Genomic DNA, 26,410 nt, shown 5'->3' on the forward strand with positions numbered 1-26,410 from the left:
GGGTGAAAATAGCATAGTTTATATATTGGTGACATTTGCTGGCGGTATGCAAGGGTGGCGTTATAAAGGCGGGGCGGTATAACAAGGGACAACTGTATATACATATACAGTATATATATATATATATATATATATTCATATATCATTGCAATTCTTTTTCATTGTGTTTCAATCATTCAGAGAGGCTCTGGGATCTGTTGCTCCAATATTGAGTTAATCTGCCTTTACCAGACTTTCAGCTGTTTTGAGTATTTGAGTCTTGAGTATATTCCTGCCCCACTGCTGATCTGTCTATCTCTATTCCTCTTGAATCCACCACCCTCTCCCTCCTCCTCATCCACCAAGAACCTCGGTGTCACCCTCGACCCCTCCCTCTCCTAGTCTCCACACTCTGGCACACCCCTGTCGCTTCTTCCTCAGCAACATACGTAGAATTCGCCCCTTCCTCACCGACTACCCCACACAGCTCCTAGTTCAGGCCCTGGTACTGTACCACCTACTACTGCAACTCCCTCCTGGCCAGCCTCCCTGCCTCTGCTATCTGTCCGCTCCAGCTCATCCAAAACTCTGCTGCCCACCTTGTCTTTTCCCTTCCTCATTTCTCCCACGCTACACCGCTGCTCCGCTCTCTGCACTGGCTCCCTATCGCTGCTCGCATCCAATTCAAAACTCTTGTACTTGCCTATCTCTGTACTGATCTTTCTGCTCCCTCCTATCTCCAAACTATCATTTCTCCCTACACCCCCTCACGCCCCCTCCGCTCTTCCACCACTGGCAGATTAGCTGTACCCCCCCTGCGCTCCCCCACCTCTAGAGCCCGCTCCTTCTCCACCCTTGCCCCTCAGTGGTGGAACGACCTACCTACAGATAACAGGACTGCTTAGTCCCTGACCACCTTCTGGCGCCTCCTTAAGACATACAGTTCAGACAGCATCTGTAAACCTCACAACTCTCCACTATACTGGACTATATGGCACCCAGTTGTACGAGTACCTGCATCAGCTTGTACTTGCACTGCACTGCTCCAATTATAACTACTTCCTGTATCTTATATTTGATTTTACTCTTATAGGTATCCATATTCACGTTTTTGTACTTGCTCTTATTTGAAATCATTCTCATCCTTTTATTGTACTTACTACCTGCTCTTACTGGAGTTTACTCTTATAAGCACATATTTTTACTATAAGTTAACTGCTCTTAGTCAAACTCGCTCTTAAATGTCATTATTTACTGTATTCTTTATTTTGCTCTTATTTGACTTATCTGCTTCTGATTTTATTGTACTTTATAATTGCTCTTATCTGAAAGTGATATTCTGTGATGTTATATTTTATAATGTGATATTCTGTAAAGTGATATTCTATAATGTGATTCTGTAAAGTGATATTCTGTAATGTGATATTCTGTAAAGTGATATTCTGTAATGTGATATTCTGTAAAGTGATATTCTATAATGTGATATTCTGTAAAGTGATATTCTGTAATGTGATATTCTGTAAAGTGATATTCTATAATGTGATTCTATAAAGTGATATTCTGTAAAGTGATATTCTATAATGTGATATTCTATAATGTGATATTCTGTAATGTTATATTCTATAATGTGATATTCTGTAATGTGATATTCTGTAAAGTGATATTCTATAATGTGATTTTCTATAAAGTGATATTCTGTAATGTGATATTCTATAATGTGATTTTCTATAAAGTGATATTCTGTAATGTTATATTTTATAATGTGATATTCTGTAATGTTATATTTTATAATGTGATAGTTTGTAATGTGATACTTTGTATATATGTTGTAACAATTGTAAGTCTGCTAAGAAAGAAATAGTAATAATATTGAATCCAAATCTGCCTTTATCAGACTTTCAGCTGTCTTGAGTATTTCCAGAGAACCCGAAGTGCGGGCACTGAACAGCCTTCCTCATTCCATTCAAATCATGGGGCAATGTGACCTTCCAGCTTCCACCCTAGCCCTAACCCTAACCCTATTCTCTGTCTATATCAATGTGACCTTCCAGCTTCACCTAGCCCTAACCCTAACCCTATTCTCTGTCAATATCAATGTGACCTTCCAGCTTCACCTAGCCCTAACCCTATTCCCTGTTTATATCAATCTAGTACCATTCAGAATGAATGCACACAATCAAATAGACATGTAAAAAATAACTGCAATGACATTGAAGCTACTTCAGATACTTCAATTGCTCTAAGTACCTTACTGTAACTTTCACAAGAAGGGTAATGTTATAACTAGGTACTAGTGTTTAGCTGAATGTTATTTAATGACATTCATGAACTCTGTCATCAGGAAATGTAAAAGTCACATGCGCAAGGTGATTATATATGAAGTCTGTGTTTGTCTGAGATGTAAAGTGTAAAATGTGTCAGTGATACTGTTAGTGGTGTCAACCGTACCGGCATTCAGAATAAAGCACAGAAGAAATTCAAAACGGTATGGCTGATGAAATAAAGCAGGTTGGGCACTCTTTACAATGTATATAGGTGCAGTATACAGTAAACACCATTGCAGGAAACTGCAGGAAATCATTTACTTCACCAAAATGAAGTATCTCAATTATCCCTTTTACAAAATGCAAAGAGAAGGACGTATGATACTTCTAGTAAAGCACCCTGTCCCTTCAGTGTGTGTTGTAAAGAAAGTTACCCACCAGCGTCAGTAACTTCCTCCTCTCTGAAGCGGACACTGCTGGTGTTGTTCTACCCACAATTCCCTGTGTCTGTATTCTGCTCTTCTCCTGATTGGACCGTCCCTTTCTGCTGTGATAATCCTGTAGGAATAGACAAAAGAAAAACAATGTAAAAAAGATTTCAAGTCGAAATAGTACCAGTAGTACCTAGCAACCACAGCACAGCACAGCACATGGCTACCACACTCGCGAGGTCCAGAGAGGAGGCAGAGTTCAGAGATGTGCAAAACAGAGCTGAGTTTGAAACTCACAAATAAAGGTGATCTTTGGCACAAATATTTTTCCACTGAAAAACAATTGAATCATAGAAACACATTAGTATTAGAGAGGTTTATTGGAAGTACGATATTTTTTATATAAATAATGGCCACTTGGTGTTATTGGTGCTGCCTTTCAAGTCTGGTTTGGTTTAAAAGTCAGTCTTTCCAAACGTCGCATTTGTACTTCCATGTTTCGATATTCAGTACGTCGTTTCATCCGGTCTGGACCAAACTTATCACAGCGGTGTAGTATTAGAAAGTGGTACATCGTCAGAATGCAGTACGTGTACCAAAACTTCACCGTGTAATGTCACACAGCGATATGCTGTATAACTTAATTGGTTGTACATTATTTTATAAAATGGAAACATAAAATGGAAACAGACAATCAAATTCTCTAAAAAGAAAAAAATCATGACAAACAAGACAAAATGAGAGGTCCACTGCAAAATTGCACAAGTAAATGAAATAAAAAAAACTCAATGCGCTACATACCACTTCTTAGTGCATACCTGAAAATAACACTACACCGATCTGTCATCTTCCACCCTACCCCGGAGCATCGAACATGGAACCACACAAACATGAACACCGATCTGTCATCTTCCATCCCTACCCTGGAGCGTCGAACATGGAACCACACAAACATGAACACCGATCTGTCATCTTCCATCCCTACCCCGGAGCGTCGAACATGGAACCACACAAACATGAACACCGATCTGTCATCTTCCACCCTACCCGGAGCATCGAACATGGAACCACACAAACATGAACACCGATCTGTCATCTTCCATCCCTACCCCGGAGCGTCGAACATGGAACCACACAAACATGAACACCGATCTGTCATCTTCCACACTACCCCGGAGCGTCGAACATGGAACCACACAAACATGAACACCGATCTGTCATCTTCCACCCTACCCCGGAGCGTCGAACATGGAACCACACAAACATGAACACCGATCTGTCATCTTCCACCCTACCCCGGAGCGTCGAACATGGAACCACACAAACATGAACACCGATCTGTCATCTTCCACCCTACCCCGGAGCGTCGAACATGGAACCAACAAACATGAACACCGATCTGTCATCTTCAATCCTTACCCCGGAGCATCGAACATGGAACCAACAAACATGAACACCGATCTGTCATCTTCCATCCCTACCCCGGAGCGTCGAACATGGAACCACACAAACATGAACACCGATCTGTCATCTTCCACCCTACCCCGGAGCGTCGAACATGGAACCAACAAACATGAACACCGATCTGTCATCTTCAATCCTTACCCCGGAGCATCGAACATGGAACCAACAAACATGAACACCGATCTGTCATCTTCCATCCCTACCCCGTAGCGTCGAACATGGAACCACACAAACATGAACACCGATCTGTCATCTTCCATCCCTACCCCGGAGCATCGAACATGGAACCACACAAACATGAACACCGATCTGTCATCTTCCACCCTACCCCGGACCGTCGAACATGGAACCACACAAACATGAACACCAATCTGTCATCTTCCATCCCTACCCCGGAGCGTCGAACATGGAACCACACAAACATGAACACCGATCTGTCATCTTCCACCCTACCCCGGAGCATCGAACATGGAACCACACAAACATGAACACCGATCTGTCATCTTCCATCCCTACCCCGGAGCGTCGAACATGGAACCACACAAACATGAACACCGATCTGTCATCTTCCACACTACCCCGGAGCGTCGAACATGGAACCACACAAACATGAACACCGATCTGTCATCTTCCACCCTACCCCGGAGCGTCGAACATGGAACCACACAAACATGAACACCGATCTGTCATCTTCCACCCTACCCCGGAGCGTCGAACATGGAACCACACAAACATGAACACCGATCTGTCATCTTCCACCCTACCCCGGAGCGTCGAACATGGAACCAACAAACATGAACACCGATCTGTCATCTTCAATCCTTACCCCGGAGCATCGAACATGGAACCAACAAACATGAACACCGATCTGTCATCTTCCATCCCTACCCCGGAGCGTCGAACATGGAACCACACAAACATGAACACCGATCTGTCATCTTCCACCCTACCCCGGAGCGTCGAACATGGAACCAACAAACATGAACACCGATCTGTCATCTTCAATCCTTACCCCGGAGCATCGAACATGGAACCAACAAACATGAACACCGATCTGTCATCTTCCATCCCTACCCCGTAGCGTCGAACATGGAACCACACAAACATGAACACCGATCTGTCATCTTCCATCCCTACCCCGGAGCATCGAACAAGGAACCACACAAACATGAACACCGATCTGTCATCTTCCACCCTACCCCGGACCGTCGAACATGGAACCACACAAACATGAACACCGATCTGTCATCTTCCATCCCTACCCCGGAGCGTCGAACATGGAACCACACAAACATGAACACCGATCTGTCATCTTCCACACTACCCCGGAGCGTCGAACATGGAACCACACAAACATGAACACCGATCTGTCATCTTCCATCCCTACCCCGGAGCATCGAACAATGAACCACACAAACATGAACACCGATCTGTCATCTTCCATCCCTACCCCGGAGCGTCGAACATGGAACCACACAAACATGAACACTGATCTGTCATCTTCCACACTACCCCGGACCGTCGAACATGGAACAACACAAACATGAACACCGATCTGTCATCTTCTATCCCTACCCCGGAGCATCAAACATGGAACCACACAAACATGAACACCGATCTGTCATCTTCCATCCCTACCCCGGAGCGTCGAACATGGAACCACACAAACATGAACACCGATCTGTCATCTTCCATCCCTACCCCGGAGCGTCGAACATGGAACCACACAAACATGAACACCGATCTGTCATTTTCCACACTACCCCGGAGCGTCGAACATGGAACCACACAAACATGAACACCGATCTGTCATCTTCCATCCCTACCCCGGAGCATCGAACAATGAACCACACAAACATGAACACCGATCTGTCATCTTCCATCCCTACCCCGGAGCGTCGAACATGGAACCACACAAACATGAACACCGATCTGTCATCTTCCACACTACCCCGGAGCGTCGAACATGGAACCACACAAACATGAACACCGATCTGTCATCTTCCATCCCTACCCCGGAGCATCGAACAATGAACCACACAAACATGAACACCGATCTGTCATCTTCCATCCCTACCCCGGAGCGTCGAACATGGAACCACACAAACATGAACACCGATCTGTCATCTTCCACCCTACCCCGGAGCGTCGAAAATGGAACCAACAAACATGAACACCGATCTGTCATCTTCAATCCTTACCCCGGAGCATCGAACATGGAACCACACAAACATGAACACCGATCTGTCATCTTCCATCCCTACCCCGGAGCGTCGAACATGGAACCACACAAACATGAACACCGATCTGTCATCTTCCATCCCTACCCCGGAGCGTCGAACATGGAACCACACAAACATGAACACCGATCTGTCATCTTCCACCCTACCCCGGAGCGTCGAACATGGAACCACACAAACATGAACACCGATCTGTCATCTTCCATCCCTACCCCGGAGCATCGAACAATGAACCACACAAACATGAACACCGATCTGTCATCTTCCATCCCTACCCCGGAGCGTCGAACATGGAACCACACAAACATGAACACCGATCTGTCATCTTCCATCCCTACCCCGGAGCATCGAACAATGAACCACACAAACATGAACACCGATCTGTCATCTTCCATCCCTACCCCGGAGCGTCGAACATGGAACCACACAAACATGAACACCGATCTGTCATCTTCCATCCCTACCCCGGAGCGTCGAACATGGAACCACACAAACATGAACACCGATCTGTCATCTTCAATCCTTACCCCGGAGCATCGAACATGGAACAACACAAACATGAACACCGATCTGTCATCTTCCATCCCTACCCCGGAGCGTCGAACATGGAACCACACAAACATGAACACCGATCTGTCATCTTCCACCCTACCCCGGAGCGTCGAACATGGAACCACACAAACATGAACACCGATCTGTCATCTTCAATCCTTACCCCGGAGCATCGAACATGGAACCACACAAACATGAACACCGATCTGTCATCTTCCATCCCTACCCCGGAGCGTCGAACATGGAACCACACAAACATGAACACCGATCTGTCATCTTCCATCCCTACCCCGGAGCGTCGAACATGGAACCAACAAACATGAACACCGATCTGTCATCTTCAATCCTTACCCCGGAGCGTCGAACATGGAACCAACAAACATGAACACCGATCTGTCATCTTCCATCCCTACCCCGTAGCGTCGAACATGGAACCACACAAACATGAACACCGATCTGTCATCTTCCATCCCTACCCCGGAGCGTCGAACATGGAACCACACAAACATGAACACCGATCTGTCATCTTCCACACTACCCCGGACCGTCGAACATGGAACCACACAAACATGAACACCGATCTGTCATTTTCCACACTACCCCGGAGCGTCGAACATGGAACCACACAAACATGAACACCGATCTGTCATCTTCCATCCCTACCCCGGAGCATCGAACAATGAACCACACAAACATGAACACCGATCTGTCATCTTCCATCCCTACCCCGGAGCGTCGAACATGGAACCACACAAACATGAACACCGATCTGTCATCTTCCACACTACCCCGGAGCGTCGAACATGGAACCACACAAACATGAACACCGATCTGTCATCTTCCATCCCTACCCCGGAGCATCGAACAATGAACCACACAAACATGAACACCGATCTGTCATCTTCCATCCCTACCCCGGAGCGTCGAACATGGAACCACACAAACATGAACACCGATCTGTCATCTTCCACCCTACCCCGGAGCGTCGAAAATGGAACCAACAAACATGAACACCGATCTGTCATCTTCAATCCTTACCCCGGAGCATCGAACATGGAACCACACAAACATGAACACCGATCTGTCATCTTCCATCCCTACCCCGGAGCGTCGAACATGGAACCACACAAACATGAACACCGATCTGTCATCTTCCATCCCTACCCCGGAGCGTCGAACATGGAACCACACAAACATGAACACCGATCTGTCATCTTCCACCCTACCCCGGAGCGTCGAACATGGAACCACACAAACATGAACACCGATCTGTCATCTTCCATCCCTACCCCGGAGCATCGAACAATGAACCACACAAACATGAACACCGATCTGTCATCTTCCATCCCTACCCCGGAGCGTCGAACATGGAACCACACAAACATGAACACCGATCTGTCATCTTCCATCCCTACCCCGGAGCATCGAACAATGAACCACACAAACATGAACACCGATCTGTCATCTTCCATCCCTACCCCGGAGCGTCGAACATGGAACCACACAAACATGAACACCGATCTGTCATCTTCAATCCTTACCCCGGAGCATCGAACATGGAACAACACAAACATGAACACCGATCTGTCATCTTCCATCCCTACCCCGGAGCGTCGAACATGGAACCACACAAACATGAACACCGATCTGTCATCTTCCACCCTACCCCGGAGCGTCGAACATGGAACCACACAAACATGAACACCGATCTGTCATCTTCAATCCTTACCCCGGAGCATCGAACATGGAACCACACAAACATGAACACCGATCTGTCATCTTCCATCCCTACCCCGGAGCGTCGAACATGGAACCACACAAACATGAACACCGATCTGTCATCTTCCATCCCTACCCCGGAGCGTCGAACATGGAACCAACAAACATGAACACCGATCTGTCATCTTCAATCCTTACCCCGGAGCGTCGAACATGGAACCAACAAACATGAACACCGATCTGTCATCTTCCATCCCTACCCCGGAGCGTCGAACATGGAACCACACAAACATGAACACCGATCTGTCATCTTCCATCCCTACCCCGGAGCGTCGAACATGGAACCACACAAACATGAACACCGATCTGTCATCTTCCACACTACCCCGGACCGTCGAACATGGAACCACACAAACATGAACACCGATCTGTCATCTTCCATCCCTACCCCGGAGCGTCAAACATGGAACCACACAAACATGAACACCGATCTGTCATCTTCCACACTACCCCGGAGCGTCGAACATGGAACCACACAAACATGAACACCGATCTGTCATCTTCCACCCTACCCCGGAGCGTCGAACATGGAACCACACAAACATGAACACCGATCTGTCATCTTCCACCCTACCCCGGAGCGTCGAACATGGAACCACACAAACATGAACACCGATCTGTCATCTTCCACCCTACCCCGGAGCGTCGAACATGGAACCAACAAACATGAACACCGATCTGTCATCTTCAATCCTTACCCCGGAGCATCGAACATGGAACCAACAAACATGAACACTGATCTGTCATCTTCCATCCCTACCCCGGAGCATCGAACATGGAACCACACAAACATGAACACCGATCTGTCATCTTCCACCCTACCCCGGACCGTCGAACATGGAACCACACAAACATGAACACCGATCTGTCATCTTCCATCCCTACCCCGGAGCGTCGAACATGGAACCACACAAACATGAACACCGATCTGTCATCTTCCACCCTACCCCGGAGCATCGAACATGGAACCACACAAACATGAACACCGATCTGTCATCTTCCATCCCTACCCCGGAGCGTCGAACATGGAACCACACAAACATGAACACCGATCTGTCATCTTCCACACTACCCCGGAGCGTCGAACATGGAACCACACAAACATGAACACCGATCTGTCATCTTCCACCCTACCCCGGAGCGTCGAACATGGAACCACACAAACATGAACACCGATCTGTCATCTTCCACCCTACCCCGGAGCGTCGAACATGGAACCACACAAACATGAACACCGATCTGTCATCTTCCACCCTACCCCGGAGCGTCGAACATGGAACCAACAAACATGAACACCGATCTGTCATCTTCAATCCTTACCCCGGAGCATCGAACATGGAACCAACAAACATGAACACCGATCTGTCATCTTCCATCCCTACCCCGGAGCGTCGAACATGGAACCACACAAACATGAACACCGATCTGTCATCTTCCATCCCTACCCCGGAGCGTCGAACATGGAACCAACAAACATGAACACCGATCTGTCATCTTCAATCCTTACCCCGGAGCATCGAACATGGAACCAACAAACATGAACACCGATCTGTCATCTTCCATCCCTACCCCGTAGCGTCGAACATGGAACCACACAAACATGAACACCGATCTGTCATCTTCCATCCCTACCCCGGAGCGTCGAACATGGAACCACACAAACATGAACACCGATCTGTCATCTTCCACACTACCCCGGACCGTCGAACATGGAACCACACAAACATGAACACCGATCTGTCATCTTCCATCCCTACCCCGGAGCGTCAAACATGGAACCACACAAACATGAACACCGATCTGTCATCTTCCACACTACCCCGGAGCGTCGAACATGGAACCACACAAACATGAACACCGATCTGTCATCTTCCACCCTACCCCGGAGCGTCGAACATGGAACCACACAAACATGAACACCGATCTGTCATCTTCCACCCTACCCCGGAGCGTCGAACATGGAACCACACAAACATGAACACCGATCTGTCATCTTCCACCCTACCCCGGAGCGTCGAACATGGAACCACACAAACATGAACACCGATCTGTCATCTTCCATCCCTACCCCGGAGCGTCGAACATGGAACCACACAAACATGAACACCGATCTGTCATCTTCCACCCTACCCCGGAGCATCGAACATGGAACCACACAAACATGAACACCGATCTGTCATCTTCCATCCCTACCCCGGAGCGTCGAACATGGAACCACACAAACATGAACACCGATCTGTCATCTTCCACACTACCCCGGAGCGTCGAACATGGAACCACACAAACATGAACACCGATCTGTCATCTTCCACCCTACCCCGGAGCGTCGAACATGGAACCACACAAACATGAACACCGATCTGTCATCTTCCACCCTACCCCGGAGCGTCGAACATGGAACCACACAAACATGAACACCGATCTGTCATCTTCCACCCTACCCCGGAGCGTCGAACATGGAACCAACAAACATGAACACCGATCTGTCATCTTCAATCCTTACCCCGGAGCATCGAACATGGAACCAACAAACATGAACACCGATCTGTCATCTTCCATCCCTACCCCGGAGCGTCGAACATGGAACCACACAAACATGAACACCGATCTGTCATCTTCCACCCTACCCCGGAGCGTCGAACATGGAACCAACAAACATGAACACCGATCTGTCATCTTCAATCCTTACCCCGGAGCATCGAACATGGAACCAACAAACATGAACACCGATCTGTCATCTTCCATCCCTACCCCGTAGCGTCGAACATGGAACCACACAAACATGAACACCGATCTGTCATCTTCCATCCCTACCCCGGAGCTTCGAACAAGGAACCACACAAACATGAACACCGATCTGTCATCTTCCACCCTACCCCGGACCGTCGAACATGGAACCACACAAACATGAACACCGATCTGTCATCTTCCATCCCTACCCCGGAGCGTCGAACATGGAACCACACAAACATGAACACCGATCTGTCATCTTCCACACTACCCCGGAGCGTCGAACATGGAACCACACAAACATGAACACCGATCTGTCATCTTCCATCCCTACCCCGGAGCATCGAACAATGAACCACACAAACATGAACACCGATCTGTCATCTTCCATCCCTACCCCGGAGCGTCGAACATGGAACCACACAAACATGAACACCGATCTGTCATCTTCCACACTACCCCGGACCGTCGAACATGGAACCACACAAACATGAACACCGATCTGTCATCTTCTATCCCTACCCCGGAGCATCAAACATGGAACCACACAAACATGAACACCGATCTGTCATCTTCCATCCCTACCCCGGAGCGTCGAACATGGAACCACACAAACATGAACACCGATCTGTCATCTTCCATCCCTACCCCGGAGCGTCGAACATGGAACCACACAAACATGAACACCGATCTGTCATCTTCCACACTACCCCGGAGCGTCGAACATGGAACCACACAAACATGAACACCGATCTGTCATCTTCCATCCCTACCCCGGAGCATCGAACAATGAACCACACAAACATGAACACCGATCTGTCATCTTCCATCCCTACCCCGGAGCGTCGAACATGGAACCACACAAACATGAACACCGATCTGTCATCTTCCACACTACCCCGGAGCGTCGAACATGGAACCACACAAACATGAACACCGATCTGTCATCTTCCATCCCTACCCCGGAGCATCGAACAATGAACCACACAAACATGAACACCGATCTGTCATCTTCCATCCCTACCCCGGAGCGTCGAACATGGAACCACACAAACATGAACACCGATCTGTCATCTTCCACCCTACCCCGGAGCGTCGAACATGGAACCAACAAACATGAACACCGATCTGTCATCTTCAATCCTTACCCCGGAGCATCGAACATGGAACCACACAAACATGAACACCGATCTGTCATCTTCCATCCCTACCCCGGAGCGTCGAACATGGAACCACACAAACATGAACACCGATCTGTCATCTTCCATCCCTACCCCGGAGCGTCGAACATGGAACCACACAAACATGAACACCGATCTGTCATCTTCCACCCTACCCCGGAGCGTCGAACATGGAACCACACAAACATGAACACCGATCTGTCATCTTCCATCCCTACCCCGGAGCATCGAACAATGAACCACACAAACACGAACACCGATCTGTCATCTTCCATCCCTACCCCGGAGCGTCGAACATGGAACCACACAAACATGAACACCGATCTGTCATCTTCCATCCCTACCCCGGAGCATCGAACAATGAACCACACAAACATGAACACCGATCTGTCATCTTCAATCCTTACCCCGGAGCATCGAACATGGAACCACACAAACATGAACACCGATCTGTCATCTTCCATCCCTACCCCGGAGCGTCGAACATGGAACCACACAAACATGAACACCGATCTGTCATCTTCCACCCTACCCCGGAGCGTCGAACATGGAACCACACAAACATGAACACCGATCTGTCATCTTCAATCCTTACCCCGGAGCATCGAACATGGAACCACACAAACATGAACACCGATCTGTCATCTTCCATCCCTACCCCGGAGCGTCGAACATGGAACCACACAAACATGAACACCGATCTGTCATCTTCCATCCCTACCCCGGAGCGTCGAACATGGAACCAACAAACATGAACACCGATCTGTCATCTTCAATCCTTACCCCGGAGCATCGAACATGGAACCAACAAACATGAACACCGATCTGTCATCTTCCATCCCTACCCCGTAGCGTCGAACATGGAACCACACAAACATGAACACCGATCTGTCATCTTCCATCCCTACCCCGGAGCGTCGAACATGGAACCACACAAACATGAACACCGATCTGTCATCTTCCACACTACCCCGGACCGTCGAACATGGAACCACACAAACATGAACACCGATCTGTCATCTTCCATCCCTACCCCGGAGCGTCAAACATGGAACCACACAAACATGAACACCGATCTGTCATCTTCCACACTACCCCGGAGCGTCGAACATGGAACCACACAAACATGAACACCGATCTGTCATCTTCCACCCTACCCCGGAGCGTCGAACATGGAACCACACAAACATGAACACCGATCTGTCATCTTCCACCCTACCCCGGAGCGTCGAACATGGAACCAACAAACATGAACACCGATCTGTCATCTTCAATCCTTACCCCGGAGCATCGAACATGGAACCAACAAACATGAACACCGATCTGTCATCTTCCATCCCTACCCCGGAGCGTCGAACATGGAACCACACAAACATGAACACCGATCTGTCATCTTCCACCCTACCCCGGAGCGTCGAACATGGAACCAACAAACATGAACACCGATCTGTCATCTTCAATCCTTACCCCGGAGCATCGAACATGGAACCAACAAACATGAACACCGATCTGTCATCTTCCATCCCTACCCCGTAGCGTCGAACATGGAACCACACAAACATGAACACCGATCTGTCATCTTCCATCCCTACCCCGGAGCATCGAACATGGAACCACACAAACATGAACACCGATCTGTCATCTTCCATCCCTACCCCGGAGCATCAAACATGGAACCACACAAACATGAACACCGATCTGTCATCTTCCACACTACCCCGGAGCGTCGAACATGGAACCACACAAACATGAACACCGATCTGTCATCTTCCATCCCTACCCCGGAGCATCGAACAATGAACCACACAAACATGAACACCGATCTGTCATCTTCTATCCCTACCCCAGAGCGTCGAACATGGAACCAACAAACATGAACATCGATCTGTCATCTTCCACACTACCCCGGACCGTCGAACATGGAACCACACAAACATGAACACCGATCTGTCATCTTCCATCCCTACCCCGGAGCGTCGAACATGGAACCACACAAACATGAACACCGATCTGTCATCTTCCACACTACCCCGGAGCGTCGAACATGGAACCACACAAACATGAACACCGATCTGTCATCTTCCATCCCTACCCCGGAGCATCGAACAATGAACCACACAAACATGAACACCGATCTGTCATCTTCCATCCCTACCCCGGAGCGTCGAACATGGAACCACACAAACATGAACACCGATCTGTCATCTTCCATCCCTACCCCGGAGCGTCGAACATGGAACCACACAAACATGAACACCGATCTGTCATCTTCCATCCCTACCCCGGAGCGTCGAACATGGAACCACACAAACATGAACACCGATCTGTCATCTTCCACACTACCCCGGAGCGTCGAACATGGAACCACACAAACATGAACACCGATCTGTCATCTTCCATCCCTACCCCGGAGCATCGAACAATGAACCACACAAACATGAACACCGATCTGTCATCTTCCATCCCTACCCCAGAGCGTCGAACATGGAACCACACAAACATGAACACCGATCTGTCATCTTCCACCCTACCCCGGAGCGTCGAACATGGAACCAACAAACATGAACACCGATCTGTCATCTTCAATCCTTACCCCGGAGCATCGAACATGGAACCACACAAACATGAACACCGATCTGTCATCTTCCATCCCTACCCCGGAGCGTCGAACATGGAACCACACAAACATGAACACCGATCTGTCATCTTCCATCCCTACCCCGGAGCGTCGAACATGGAACCACACAAACATGAACACCGATCTGTCATCTTCCACACTACCCCGGAGCGTCGAACATGGAACCACACAAACATGAACACCGATCTGTCATCTTCCATCCCTACCCCGGAGCATCGAACAATGAACCACACAAACATGAACACCGATCTGTCATCTTCCATCCCTACCCCGGAGCGTCGAACATGGAACCACACAAACATGAACACCGATCTGTCATCTTCCATCCCTACCCCGGAGCATCGAACAATGAACCACACAAACATGAACACCGATCTGTCATCTTCCATCCCTACCCCGGAGCGTCGAACATGGAACCACACAAACATGAACACCGATCTGTCATCTTCCATCCCTACCCCGGAGCGTCGAACATGGAACCACACAAACATGAACACCGATCTGTCATCTTCCACCCTACCCCGGAGCATCGAACATGGAACCACACAAACATGAACACCGATCTGTCATCTTCCATCCCTACCCCGGAGCGTCGAACATGGAACCACACAAACATGAACACCGATCTGTCATCTTCCACACTACCCCGGAGCGTTGAACATGGAACCACACAAACATGAACACCGATCTGTCATCTTCCACCCTACCCCGGAGCGTCGAACATGGAACCACACAAACATGAACACCGATCTGTCATCTTCCACACTACCCCGGACCGTCGAACATGGAACCACACAAACATGAACACCGATCTGTCATCTTCCATCCCTACCCCGGAGCATCAAACATGGAACCACACAAACATGAACACCGATCTGTCATCTTCCATCCCTACCCCGGAGCGTCGAACATGGAACCACACAAACATGAACACCGATCTGTCATCTTCCATCCCTACCCCGGAGCGTCGAACATGGAACCACACAAACATGAACACCGATCTGTCATCTTCCACACTACCCCGGAGCGTCGAACATGGAACCACACAAACATGAACACCGATCTGTCATCTTCCATCCCTACCCCGGAGCATCGAACAATGAACCACACAAACATGAACACCGATCTGTCATCTTCCATCCCTACCCCGAAGCGTCGAACATGGAACCACACAAACATGAACACCGATCTGTCATCTTCCACCCTACCCCGGAGCGTCGAACATGGAACCAACAAACATGAACACCGATCTGTCATCTTCAATCCTTACCCCGGAGCATCGAACATGGAACCAACAAACATGAACACCGATCTGTCATCTTCCATCCCTACCCCGTAGCGTCGAACATGGAACCACACAAACATGAACACCGGGAGCCTCAAAGCCGTGCTGCTCCATAATGGTAACAATTACCCGTCTCTTCCCCTGGCTCACTCGGTATACCTCAAAGAGAATTACAACAGCATCAAGTCCTTGCTGGACGCCTTGAAGTATGATGAGTACAGCTGGGACCCCCGGAAGGTGCTGATGCCACCACTGCACATCAAATTGGGCCTTATGAAACAATTTGTCAGAGCTCTAGATAAGGAGTCGGCAGCCTTCAAGTACCTTCAAGACTTCTTCCCTAAGCTGTCTGAGGCAAAGGTCAAAGCCGGTGTCTTCGTTGGACCACAGATAAAGAAAATCCTGGAGTGCAATGAATTCCCCAAGAAGCTCACTAGTAAGGAGAAAGCGGCTTGGAACAGCTTTGTCGCAGTGGTTCGGGGCTTCCTGGGCAATCACAAGGCCGAAAACTATGTGGAGCTGGTTGAGACTCTGGTGAAGAACTACGGCACAATGGGCTGTAGGATGTCCCTCAAAGTCCATATCCTTGATGCGCATCTTGATAAATTCAAGGAGAACATGGGAGCGTACTCGGAGGAGCAAGGCGAGCGCTTCCACCAGGATATACTGGACTTTGAACGCCGCTACCAAGGACAGTATAACGAGAACATGATGGGAGACTACATTTGGGGGCTGATTCGTGAAAGTGATTGACAGTATAATCGTAAATCTCGAAAAACTACTCACTTCTAAATCTTTTGTAGTCATTTTTGTATTACTTTAGTATAAATACATGTTAATTTGGATTCATATGTTGTTTTTTTTCTGACTTTATGTGAATGAAAAGACACAAATTCGCCCATTTTCTCATTGGAAATAGGTAAATTTCAAAATATCACTGTCCTGGTCACAAAAGCAAAGTTTGTGGGGAATTATAGCCATTTTCTATACTTTTGAGGTATGAGCAATTAGGAAATAACACTTACTACCTAGGAGCCAAAAAAAAAAAAAAATGTTGCACGGTGTAATGTGCAATTGTACACTGGTCCTGTGTCTCTCAGTCTCACAGCGGATTCTCACACTCCTTTTTAAATGCTACAGTGTAAAGTTCCCTTACCGTTTGTCCAGGTAGATTGTGATAGTCCGTCAGTCTCAGGGGGTTGAGGGGCTGAGAGGTGGAGCAGTGGGTATTTCGGTCCCCCTTGAAATACATTCCAGTTGGGTACAGAAGCCATTTCCCATTGGACAGCTCATGGGGCCACATGACATTGAGGAAAGCAGAGCCCAGAGTCTGCAGGGATTGACCAGGGTTGGTAACCTGAAGGAGAGGGGAGCAACACATTGAACATGATCTCTGGGGCTGAATAGGGTGAAGAAAGTTCACAGCTTCCACGCTGTTCTGCTGCTGCTGCTTTGAAATTGAAGCGCTTGTGCCGGCAGCCTGTTTACTTTGATTTGTTTTGTTTTATTCATTGCAAAGAAGAAACTTTGTCTGACAGAGGATACCAACAGTAAAATGGCACTGTCTTCCTCTCGGGTCTCACGGATTCACCATCTTTGTGATCCTTTCTACCAATTCTTCTCATCTCCCTTTCCCCGTTTCCTCCTCCTCCTCCCTCTCTCTCTCACCGTGAATTTGTACTCCACTGCACTGCCCACATCTTCCTGTGATGTCATGGCGCTCTCCCCTTTTGTTGTCCCACTGAAGAAGAGTTGATGAGGAACAGCCATCCTACAGAACAAACAAGACAGTTTTGGAACTATCTAGCAAAATTGTGCATCACCTGTGTTTTGCTATTACTTGTATTGTATTACATTTTCCGGTAACAGATCTTTATCTTTTGTTATAGACACCATTGTGTCTATTGGTTAATATTAGAATGGCTGAAACCTTATGTTATAGACCATCTAAGGCACATGGCAGTGCATGTGACCTGATTCTGGAACCCATAAGAGAGGGTTGTTCTGAAAGCCAGGACTGCTTGCAGGGCTGCTGTGACATTGAATCATTCCAGTGTAGTTGTATACAGTGTGTACAGTTAGCTAGATTACACATGACAAGATGTATTGTTAGATGTGTATAGTGCTGTTACACATGACAAGATGTATTGTTAGATGTGTGTAAAGTTATCTAGATCACACATGACACAATGTATTGTTAGAGGTGTGTATAGTGCTATTACACATGACACAATGTATTGTTAGAGGTGTGTATTGTGCTGTTTTGAAAAGCTTTACCCAGTGACAGACAGGGGAAGCTCTATCACAACTCTTGCTCGAGCCACAATCGGCTGCAGGTCAGGCTGCTCACTGATCCTGGAGAAAAACACAAACACATACTCTTCAGGTATATTCATCAAGGCTATGAATGACACAGTAAAGTGGCCAGTATCAGGCTCCTGTAGTCAAATAGATCCCTCTGTTTCTTTAAAGAGATTTCACAGACAACAGCAGCTCACACACACACACAATTAATTCAAATAAACCAAAAAATGTTTATATGGGTGCGCCCTGTGCTACCGTAATTGTTTAGAAGTTATTAACAGACAGGATTTAGGTACAATTAACAATTTTGAAAACCTTAAAAACAGACTACACTTTTCGGGAAGTTTACTGTTCCTAGAACCATCGGCAGCCAAGTCTCCAAAAAGAGGGACGCGTCTCGGCCCTCCGTGCCCTCCAGGAGTCCATCAAGAGGAACGCGTCTCGGCCCTCTGTGCCCTCCAGGAGTCCATCAATAGGGACGCGTCTCGGCCCTCCGTGCCCTCCAGGAGTCCATCAAGAGGAACGCGTCTCGGCCCTCTGTGCCCTCCAGGAGTCCATCAAGAGGGACGCGTCTCGGGCCTCCGTGCCCTCCAGGAGTCCATCAAGAGGAACGCGTCTCGGCCCTCTGTGCCCTCCAGGAGTCCATCAAGAGGGACGCGTCTCGGCCCTCCGTGCCCTCCAGGAGTCCATCAAGAGGAACGCGTCTCGGCCCTCTGTGCCCTCCAGGAGTCCATCAAGAGGGACGCGTCTCGGGCCTCCGTGCCCTCCAGGAGTCCATCAAGAGGAACGCGTCTCGGCCCTCTGTGCCCTCCAGGAGTCCATCAAGAGGGACGCGTCTCGGCCCTCCGTGCCCTCCAGGAGTCCGTCAAGAGGAACGCGTCTCGGCCCTCTGTGCCCTCCAGGAGTCCATCAAGAGGGACGCGTCTCGGGCCTCCGTGCCCTCCAGGAGTCCATCAAGAGGGACGCGTCTCGGCCCTCCGTGCCCTCCAGGAGTCCATCAAGAGGGACGCGTCTCGGCCCTCCGTGCCCTCCAGGAGTCCATCAAGAGGAACGCGTCTCGGCCCTCCGTGCCCTCCAGGAGTCCATCAAGAGGGACGCGTCTCGGCCCTCCGTGCCCTCCAGGAGTCCATCAAGAGGGACGCGTCTCGGCCCTCCGTGCCCTCCAGGAGTCCAATCAATCTTAAGTTAGATCGCCGATTACGGGTTTCCAACTCGTCAATATTTCTTTCAGAATGAGAGCTGCCAGATCTTTATCCACACGGTCAGTTTTCATTTCTTTCAGAATGAGAGCTGCCAGATCTTTATCCACACGGTCAGTTTTCATTTCTTTCAGAATGAGAGCTGCCAGATCTTTATCCACACGGTCAGTTTTCATTTCTTTCAGAATGAGAGCTGCCAGATCTTTATCCACACGGCCAGTTTTCATTTCTTTCCGAATGAGAGCTGCCAGATCTTTATCCACACGGTCAGTTTTCATTTCTTTCAGAATGAGAGCTGCCAGATCTTTATCCACATGGTCAGTTTTCATTTCTTTCAGAATGAGAGCTGCCAGATCTTTATCCACACGGTCAGTTTTCATTTCTTTCAGAATGAGAGCTGCCAGATCTTTATCCACACGGTCAGTTTTCATTTCTTTCAGAATGAGAGCTGCCAGATCTTTATCCACAAGGTCAGTTTTCATTTCTTTCAGAATGAGAGCTGCCAGATCTTTATCCACATGGTCAGTTTTCATTTGGAGGTCAGTTATTATTATTATTATTATTATTATTATTATTATTATTATTATTATTATTATTATTATTTATTTCTTAGCAGACGCCCTTATCCAGGGCGACTTACAATCGCAAGCAAATACATTTCAAGTGTTACAATACAAGTAATACAATAAGAGCAAGAAATACAATAATTTTTGTTCAAGTGTGACAAACCACAATTCAATAATACAGCAGAGAATAGTGATAGTTACATCAGGATATGATTAAATAGTGATAGTTACATCAGGATATGATTAAGTACAAAATACTACAGGTTAAACACTTGGCAGAATACAGTATTCTGAAGTACAGGATTAAATGCAGTAAAATAGGGGGCAGATAAGAGCAAAATAAAGCACATTTAAATGAAGGGTGATAGTGTCCCAGGATACAACAGAGGAGTTCTACAGGTGCTGTTTAAAGAGGTGAGTCTTAAGGAGGCGCCGGAATGTGGTCAGGGACTGGGCAGTCCTGACATCTGTAGGAAGGTCATTCCACCACTGCGGAGCAAGGGTGGAGAAGGAGCGGGCTCTGGTGGCAGGGGAGCGTAGCGGAGGTAGAGCCAGTCTTCTAGTGCAGGCGGAGCGGAGAGGTCGAGTGGGGGTGTAAGGAGAGATGAGGGTCTGGAGGTAGCTGGGTGCAGTCTGGTCAAGGCATCTGTAGGCTAGTACAAGAGTCTTGAACTGGATGCGAGCGGTGATCGGGAGCCAGTGGAGCGAGCGGAGTAGTGGAGTAGCGTGGGCGAAGCGAGGCAGAGAGAACACCAGGCGGGCAGCAGAGTTCTGGATGAGCTGGAGCAGACGGGTGGCGGACGCAGGGAGGCCAGCCAGGAGGGAGTTGCAGTAGTCTAGGCGGGAGAGTACCAGGGCCTGGACCAGGAGCTGGGTAGCATAGTTGGTGAGGAAGGGTCGGATTCTTCGTATGTTGCTGAGGAAGAATCGGCAAGTGCGTGCCAGAGTGGAGATGTGCTAGAAATAAGAGAGGCAGGGGTCCAGGGTGACTCCAAGGTTCTTAGCGGAGAAAGAGGGAGAGAGTGTGGTAGATTCCAGAGGAACAGAGATAGGAGATCAGAGGAGGGGGAGGAGGAGGGAAAGAAAAGGAGGTCAGATTTAGAGAGTTTGAGTTTGAGGTGATGCGAGTGCATCCAGGAGGAAATAGCAGACAGACAGGTAGAGATACGGGAGGAGATGGTGGAGTCAGAGGTGGGGAAGGAGAGGAAAATCTGAGCATCATCAGCATAGAAATGGTATGAGAAACCATAGGATGCGATGAGGGGGCCCAGGGAGCGGGTGTAGAGAGAGAACAGGAGAGGACCCAAGACTGACCCTTGGGGGACTCCAGTTAAGAGAGGGTGAGGTGTGGAGGTTGCTCCACACCAGGTTACCTGGTAAGTGCGGTTGGAGAGGTAGGAGGAGAACCAGGCCAGAGCAGTGCCAGAGATCCCCAGGTCAGCAAGAGATGATAGTAGAATAGAGTGATCAACAGTGTCAAAGGCAGCAGAGAGGTCGAGGAGAATTAGGACAGAGGAGAGAGAGGCAGCTCGGGCACACTTAAGTGAGTTGGTGACAGACAGGAGGGCGGTTTCAGTGGAGTGAGCAGAGCGGAAGCCAGATTGGAGAGGGTCAAGCAGAGAGTGGTTGGACAGGAAAGCAGAGAGCTGGCGGTGTACAGTCCGCTCGAGGGTTTTGGAGAGGAAGGGTAGGAGGGAGACAGGACGGTAGCTCTGGAGGGAGGTGGGGTCGAGGGTAGGTTTTTTGAGGAGGGGAGTGATAGAGGCTTTTTTGAAGGCAGAGGGAAAGATACCAGAAAGTAGAGAGGTGTTGAGGAGGGAGGAGATGAAGGGGAGTAGAGCAGGAGCAGCAGCTTGAAAGAGGTGAGTGGGGAGGGGGTCCAAGGCACACGTGGTGGGTTTGTGACCCTGGAGCAGGGAGGAGAGGTCAGAGTCTGAGAGGGGCAAGAAGGTGGAGAAGGAGGGCAAGTTAGTAGGGGATGTAGTGGGTGTAGGGGTTGGAGCAGGAGGGGGTGCAGGGGAGGGAGAGGTGTTAAAGAGTTTGCGGATATCTGAGATTTTAGAAGAGAAGAAGGAGGCAAAGTCGTCAGGGGAGATAGAGGAGGGAGGAGGAGGGGGGGAGGGTTTAGGAGGGAGAATAAGGTAGAGAATAGTTTACGTGGGTTGTTAGTGGAGGCTTGGATTACAGATTGGAAATAAGCACATTTAGCAGAGGAGAGAGTAGAGGAGAAGGAGGAGAGGAGAGTTCGGTAAAGTTCTAGGGCAGCAGGGAGTTTGGTTCTCTTCCATTTCTTTTCAGCAGATCGCAGTGTGATTCTTGCCGAGCGGAGCGCATAGGAGAGCCAGGGATGGGGAGGGGGGGGGCGAGCAGGTCGGGAGGTGAGGGGACAGAGGGAGTCGAGGGAGGAGGTGAGTGAGGAGAAGAGGGTGGAGGTAGCAGAGTCTACGGAGAGTTGTGAAAAGGAGTCGATAGGAGGGAGGTGAGAGAGAGCAGTGGAGGCAAGGACAGAGGGGGAGAGAGATCGGAGGTTACGGCGAGAGGTGACAGTGGGGGTAGGAGGAGCAGGGAGAGTGGGGAGAGACAGAGAAAAAGAGATGAAATAGTGATCAGAGAGGTCCAGGGGGGTGACAGAGAGGGTGGAGGGGCAGCAGGCCCTGGAGAAGGTGAGGTCCAGTTGATGGCCAGCTTTGTGGGTAGGAGGGGACGGAGAGAGACAGAAGTCGAAGGAGTGAAGGAGAGGGAGGAATCCAGCAGAGTGGCTGGGGTTGGAGAGATGGATGTTGAAGTCACCCAACAGGACAGTCGGGGTAGACAGAGAGGGGAGGGAGGAGAGTAGATAGTCGAGTTCATCCAGAAAGTGAGTGAGAGGCCCAGGGGGGCAGTACAGAACAATGAGCAGGAGTTGACAGGGAGAGGTTAGTTGGACTGCATGAAATTCAAAGGTACTGACAGAGAGGGAGGTGAGATCGGAGGGGACAGAAAAGAGTAAGGAGGGAGAGAGGAGAAGACCCGTCCCACCTCCCCGTCCAGTGAGACGCGGGGTATGGGACAGGACGTAGAGAGAGGACAGGGCAGCAGGAGTAACAGTGTTATCAGGGGACAGCCAGGTTTCAGTGAGAGCAAGGAAATCGAGCGAGAGGTGGGAGGCAAAGGCATATATGAAATCAGCTTTGTTAGCAGAAGAGTGACAGTTCCAGAGTGCACCAGAGACTGTGCGGGAGGGGGGGAGAGGCAGAGAAATGAGGTTAGAGGGGCTGGAGGAGCAGCAGCGGAGGGAGGGCAGAGGACGAGGACGGGAGGACAGAACAGGGATGTGAGAGACAGTCATAGCAGGACAAGCAAGACAAAAGGCACAGTAGGAGCAGTAGGGTGGAGGGTACAGACCTGACTAGTAGATAGCTTCTTCTAGAGCCCCATTAGGTTCGGATCTAGTCGAACAGCGTCACAGCGCAGGCCTCCCCTTGCTGGACTCCCACAGCTAGACTCCCGGCTCCCGGTTATGTTGTCTGGCATCGCTAATTTGTGTTTCAGCCTGTGTCAGCCTTCCGGAAAAATCTTTTATGTCCACTTCAATAGATTCTAATGCACTTAACACTCTGTTAAATTTTATGGTGAAGTCCTCCTTCATTAAACGAATTTCATCCAGTATTTTACCGGAGAGATGATCCTGTCTACTCTTTCTTTGATTAGTTTCAGCGTCTCCTGGATCAGATTGCTGGCTTGTTGATGGGGAGGGTGGATCACAGGTCTCCATCTCGATCGAGCTCTCATTTATTATTATTTTTATTATTATTTATTTCTTAGCAGACGCCCTTATCCAGGGCGACTTACAATTGTTACAAGATATCACATTATACATTATTTCACATTATACAGATATCACATTATTTTTACATACAATTACCCATTTATACAGTTGGGTTTTTACTGGAGCAATCTAGGTAAAGTACCTTGCTCAAGGGTACAACAGCAGTGTCCCCCACTGGGGATTGAACCCACAACCCTCCAGTCAAGAGTCCAGAGCCCTAACCACTACTCCACACGGCTTTTTCATCATACTTTTAGGCATTTTAGGAAGATAATCATATTTATATTTCCACAGATATCAGTTTAGTTAGATTTAACGTGTTTTTCTTCCAGGATTGAGAAGGATTAAAAATGATAAATGGCAGAGCAGATTTTTTGCGTCCTTTCAGTGCCACGCCATAGCCATGCCCCCGACAGGAAGTATTTTAAAATAAACTCGGCAAAAGGAATATTATATTTGTAACATGCGTTCAACTGCGCTTTGCTTTTAAAGTTTACAATAACCTTTTGTTTCTCTTTCTTTTTTCTGTTCAGGACCAACTCAAACCTCAGGGTTACACATTTCAGGTAAGTACACATTTTTCTGTTTACTTTTTACTATTTAAACCCATACTGTCAGTGCATGCTTAATTCAGGACATAAACATATCACAGTTTTACATTGGCAAAGAATAATGTGCATAGTCCTTATCAGTAATGGCTTGCTTCATCACAAGTTTAGTCCTTTAAGCCCATGGATTAGTCTGCTTGCTCTTTTTTGGACTGTCTCCAGGGCCACAATGCCACTTTGGTGCGGTGATGATCAGAATTCTACACAGTGAGCTCTTACCAATACAGAATGCAACTTCGTCATGACCTTAGCAATAGACTAGATTTGTACTCACGTGAGCAGTTGCAGATTGACTGTTAGGTCAGTGGTTTCTATGGTGATGGCGGAGGTGCTCAGGATTATATAGAAGGTGACCTGTGTACGAGAGAGCGACAGACTTGACTTTTAAACCATATTTATTAGATCAAAACTGTTACATAATCATATAACAATAAACAGAACAAAACATTATGTTCAATTAAATAATACAGCGAAAAAACACATCTAATTGTATTGTTTTGGGACTTTAAAACAACCAGCCTGACAAAAAAGTAATCCTTCTTCTAAAACTGTATTTTAAAACAAAAACTAGAAAACGTCTACACAATATCTCTTAACTGGGAAAATCTAGAGTGCTGAAAAAAATGTGTTGAGGCTGTTGTATAAAATCATAAGCCAGCTAATGAATTGGCATCGCAGCCCATTGGATTGAATGGAAAGGTAAGGGCTTCATGAGAACCGCAAACCATTCAACTGAAGAGCAAGCTCTGTATTGAAAGGGAAGTGCTTGTCTTACTGCAGGCTCCATCGGCCATGTTTCGATTCCCAGAGTGGTCTCTGGGTAGCTGCCATCAGCCGTGTTCGATTTTGCTCTATGTGTCCCTTCTAAGCTGTGCAACTCCAGCGTTCCATCATTAAAACTGCACCCAACTCCATATTGAGACAGGCGAGCCTTTGCAAACCTGGCAGATTGATTGACAGGCTGTTCGCTTTGAAGATAGTGGCTTTGATTGATGTAGCAGCTGTCACTATCACACACATACATTCCCTGATCGGCCCAATAAAAACCTTATCTGCATTTTTTTATCTCAAAGGACAACGAACACATCTAACATATGTAAGTAAGTAATTCTGTGATATTCTAAACTTTAGAAATACGTTTATTTAGAAGTATATACATGTATAAACTGTAACACCCCATGCACAGTAATTGCTGTATTTTACTGTATATATGTATTATTTTACTGTATATATTTATTATTTGATATCACCTGTGGAAATAACAGTAAATGTATTGGTTTTATACCGTGTGTTTTTTCATTTTGTTCGTGTGATAGTTGCAAAGTTTATTATACAGAGATAGAATTCAATTGTTATTATTATTTGTTTATTTAGCAGACGCC

At 48.0% G+C, this 26,410-nt stretch overlaps 1 protein-coding gene across 5 annotated transcripts in view; it reads right to left on the reverse strand.

Annotated features, from left to right (window-relative positions):
- Positions 1 to 26,410, reverse strand: part of LOC117400929 (integrin alpha-7-like) — a 161,045-nt gene that overhangs the window by 18,259 nt on the left and 116,376 nt on the right. For all 5 annotated transcript variants that reach the window (XM_059011330.1, XM_059011327.1, XM_059011326.1 and 2 more), the window contains 5 exons: positions 25,303 to 25,382; positions 18,821 to 18,898; positions 18,212 to 18,314; positions 17,700 to 17,900; positions 2,682 to 2,801 (listed from right to left, as the gene is read on the reverse strand). In XM_059011330.1, the coding sequence (XP_058867313.1) occupies positions 2,682 to 2,801; positions 17,700 to 17,900; positions 18,212 to 18,314; positions 18,821 to 18,898; positions 25,303 to 25,382 (582 nt within the window). The remainder of the gene's footprint in view (positions 1 to 2,681; positions 2,802 to 17,699; positions 17,901 to 18,211; positions 18,315 to 18,820; positions 18,899 to 25,302; positions 25,383 to 26,410) is intronic.

The sequence above is a fragment of the Acipenser ruthenus genome, chromosome 42 (assembly GCF_902713425.1).
Source record: "Acipenser ruthenus chromosome 42, fAciRut3.2 maternal haplotype, whole genome shotgun sequence".
Lineage (NCBI taxonomy): Eukaryota > Metazoa > Chordata > Actinopteri > Acipenseriformes > Acipenseridae > Acipenser > Acipenser ruthenus.